A 3,563-nucleotide genomic window follows, 5' to 3' on the forward strand; every position below is an offset into this window, starting at 1 on the left:
AGTCGCGGTTGACGCTCTGCCAGCCGGGCTCGCCGTACGGCGGGTACGCGCCGTCGCCGCCAGGGAAGTCCGAGGGGCTCCAGTTGCCCGTTGAAAACGACACGCGCGTGCCGTCCGCAATCCAGAACTTTTGCTGCACAGGCGGGTGGTTGGTGGTAGCAATGGGTTGGTGGTGGTTGAATGAAGGAGACGAGGAGGGAGGGCGTGAGGGAGCGAGCGATGACGGTGCTGGTCTGACGCGTGACGGAGGGTGGCATCACACAGAGGCGGAACCATGCATGTGCACATGACACACTCAACGCACAAACACGTACGAATACACACACATCACACACACATGCACAAACACACACGCACAAACACACACATACACACACATACACATCACACACACACACACACATTCCCCTCCCCCACCCCTTATTTGCTACGCACGTGGTTGTACATGTAGAAGCCAAACTGCCAGGCGCGGTGGATGACGAGCCCCTTTGCCTGGAGCTTCTCAAAGCACTCGCTGGCCTTCTGCTGGTCGCCGCTGCCGTAAATCTCGCTGGAGACGAGCATGGTGATGTTGACGCCGCGCTTGTGCGCATCCAGCAGCCAGTCGCACAGCCGGTCGTCCGTCACCTGCGGCAATTTGGGGGGGGGGGGTTGATAAGGGGTGGTGGTGGTGGTGATGGTGAGAGAAGAAGTCAGTCGAGTAGCAGTAGAACAGTGTACATACAACTGACACGCCAGTTCCACAACACAGAGTCACAGTTGCAGAGAGACAGCCACAGACACACAAAGAACACAAAGCACACCTGGTAGATGTAGAGCTTGAAGGAGTGCTTGACGGCCTGGAGATCAGACATGAGCGCCTTGTACGAGAAGTCGGGGGACGTCCACAGCTGCAGCGGGCAGAAGAGGGGGCGGGGTGTTAGGTGTTGGGGCAAGGGAGTGAGCACTGGAGTACAAGGCCAAAACTGGGAGCAGTTGTCAATTCAAGCAGCCAGCAAGTATAGGGACACACACACACACACACACACACACACAGACACACACCACACCACAACACACCACAACACAACACAACACAACACACACACACATACACACAGAGGCACACGTACGCACAGACCTTGAACGGGGCATTGATGGGGATGGGCTTTGGCTTTGGGGAGACGTAGGGGCGGTCTGGGCCAGAGGGGATGTCAAAGTCGCGGTGCGCCGGGTTGGTGATGATGGCCATATCCGAGGCCGAATACGAGTTGGTCACGTTGTACGGGCGCGTCGCTTCCCAGTCCCGCTCATACACCGCCGTCAGGAAATCAATCACAAGCGCCATGTCCTTGCCTGGTGTTGAGGAGGGAGGCGGGCAGGGTGGTGGTGGATGGATGGTGGTTAAACGTGAGGTGAGGTGAGGTGAGGTGAGGTGGGGTGGGGTGAGGTGAGGTGAGGTGAGGGAACAGGCGGGTTGACGGGCATGGAGGAGGGGGTTGTTATTGTTGGTTCGTTTGAGGGCAAAAGAGGGGCAGCAGGAGAGCTAACTAGATAAACTCAAGTACACACACACATACACACAAGCACACACAAGTACACACACACACAACCACAAAAACAAATCCTAGCACGGGTCGTGCTTACCAGTACCTTCGATGTTTGCGCCGGCCTCGCGGTTCTTCATGTAGGAGCTGCGGCTCCAGTTGACGGAGGAGATGGACGCCGCGTTGCCGTCCCGCATCATGAACTTGGAGTGGGTGAAGGTCGTCGACGTGTACATGCCAACCTTCACGCCGTTGAGCGAGAGGAAGTCAAAGGGCGCAATCTTGCCCTCGCACGTCACATCACCAAAGTCGTTGGTGATGATGCGGATGGACACGCCCCTGACGAGACAACGCAGGAGGAAATCAGCCATGGCAAAAGGGAGCAAGCAAGCATGAAGGGCGGGTATGGGGAGCAAGCAAGGGGTGGAAGGCTCAAGAAAGGCAGCCCACGTTCGTGCAGCATGAAACAATACAGACACAGACAAACGGACACACGGACACCAAGAGAGACAACCTCCTCTAGCCAACCACCAACACACACACACACACACACACACACACACACACACATCTCGCGCCCACCTGTGCGCGGCGTTGAGGATGGCCTGGAAGACGGGGAACTTCTCACCGCTGCAGGTGGACACCTTGCAGCCAACACAGGGCGATCCCTGCACAAGACAACAGCAAGACAACAGCAAGACAACAGCAGCAAGATGGCGGCAAGGCGATGAGCATTGCACAACAGCAACGCAGCAAACACACACACACACACAGGGAAGCATGTGACTTTGCTCAAGCACCAAGAACTAAGGCCTTGCGCCACACCCAGGAAAAATCAAACGTACGCTCGAGCAGTGGCTCCAGCTGGAGAAGCTTGGCGTGATGATGTCGAGCGTCTTGCTGGCCTTGCTGATAAAGTCCACGATGGTGTCCACCGAGTGATCTGGGCTGAAGAACGGGGTGATGGTGAGATCCGCAGACGACAGCTCCAGCGGCTTGAACTGGGCGTGGTACGTCTTGGTCTGGTGGTCATACGACGGATCAGAGGGCGGAGACGGTGGTGCAGTGCCTGCACGCGCATCATTGAAAAAAATAATACAAGAGACAAGGGTTAGATGCTGCAGTGCACGGCAACACCGTGACTTGCGGAGAACAGTCCTACAACAAGCAAGCAATCTGTGTTTTGTTTGTGTGTGTGGTTGTGTGTGGTTGTGTGTGTGGTTGTGTGTGGTCTGTTCTCTTCTGACATACCATTGCAGGCGCAGCCTGGGGGCTGATGGCACGTGTTTGAGTCCGAAATGCACGAGTCCCCACACGCCTTTGAGCCATCGCTGCAGTACTTGCAGCAGGACGGATCAGCAGCAGCCGCAGCCATCACCGTCACCGCAGCAGCAGCGGCCACGATGACAGCCAGGACCACGGCCACCTTCTTTCCTCCAACAACAAGCATCATGGCGCTGTTCCACAGAGAGAGGAGGAGGAGGGAAAACAAACAACCGGTGGATAAATGATTGGTGTCTTCACGTGTTTTTCGGCTACTACTTCACAGTGCATTTTTTTGTGCTGTGTTGTTTGTTTGCTGCTGGGGTTGGCGACAGCGACACACGAAAAAAGGGGAATCAACGCAGACGGCGTTGAAGATGGTGATGATGTGGGAGCACGCTCGCTCCTTCCTGCTCGGCGCACTGGCCGTCGTCCTGCTGCAGAAGGCAGTCTACATCCTCTCCCCACAAATCGGTGAGGCTTGGAAAGAGGAGGGGGGAGGGCGAGGGAGGGGCAAGAGGGAGGGGCAGAGAGGGAGGAGCAGAGGGAGGTAGAAAGGACCGGGGGTGGGAGGAGAGTGTGCTCTCGTCGTGTTCGGTGAGCGACGCCAGTCCATGCCACCCAGCACGCAGGTGCGTGAGCTTGATCAGGCGAATCGCTTCCACAGCCGCTCAAACTCCTCGTGGTAAGCTGTCACCTGTGTGGTTTCAAAATGAGCAAAATCGAGAGGACGTGAGAGTGAGAGAGAGTGTGTGTGAGTGAGTGAGTGAGTGA

General features: G+C 56.6%; 2 protein-coding genes across 2 annotated transcripts in view; both read right to left on the bottom strand.

The window, feature by feature from the left end:
• PTSG_06328 (uncharacterized protein) overlaps window positions 1-3,024 on the bottom strand; it is a 3,286-nt gene extending 262 nt beyond the window's left edge. Inside the window, exons 1-8 of the mRNA XM_004993161.1 lie at window positions 2,778-3,024; window positions 2,372-2,595; window positions 2,109-2,194; window positions 1,633-1,865; window positions 1,121-1,335; window positions 804-890; window positions 436-627; window positions 1-133 (exon numbers count right to left, since the gene is read on the bottom strand). The exon at window positions 1-133 is cut by the window's left edge and continues 262 nt beyond it. Of these exons, the coding sequence (XP_004993218.1) occupies window positions 1-133; window positions 436-627; window positions 804-890; window positions 1,121-1,335; window positions 1,633-1,865; window positions 2,109-2,194; window positions 2,372-2,595; window positions 2,778-2,979 (1,372 nt within the window). The 5' untranslated portion in view covers window positions 2,980-3,024. The remainder of the gene's footprint in view (window positions 134-435; window positions 628-803; window positions 891-1,120; window positions 1,336-1,632; window positions 1,866-2,108; window positions 2,195-2,371; window positions 2,596-2,777) is intronic.
• A 411-nt stretch (window positions 3,025-3,435) lies between these two features.
• PTSG_06329 (uncharacterized protein) overlaps window positions 3,436-3,563 on the bottom strand; it is a gene marked incomplete at both ends in the record, with an annotated part of 1,842 nt that continues 1,714 nt past the window's right edge. Inside the window, one exon of the mRNA XM_004993162.1 lies at window positions 3,436-3,486. Coding sequence (XP_004993219.1) covers window positions 3,436-3,486 — 51 coding nt within the window. The remainder of the gene's footprint in view (window positions 3,487-3,563) is intronic.

The sequence above is a fragment of the Salpingoeca rosetta genome (genome assembly GCF_000188695.1).
Source record: "Salpingoeca rosetta unplaced genomic scaffold supercont1.14, whole genome shotgun sequence".
NCBI lineage: Eukaryota > Choanoflagellata > Craspedida > Salpingoecidae > Salpingoeca > Salpingoeca rosetta.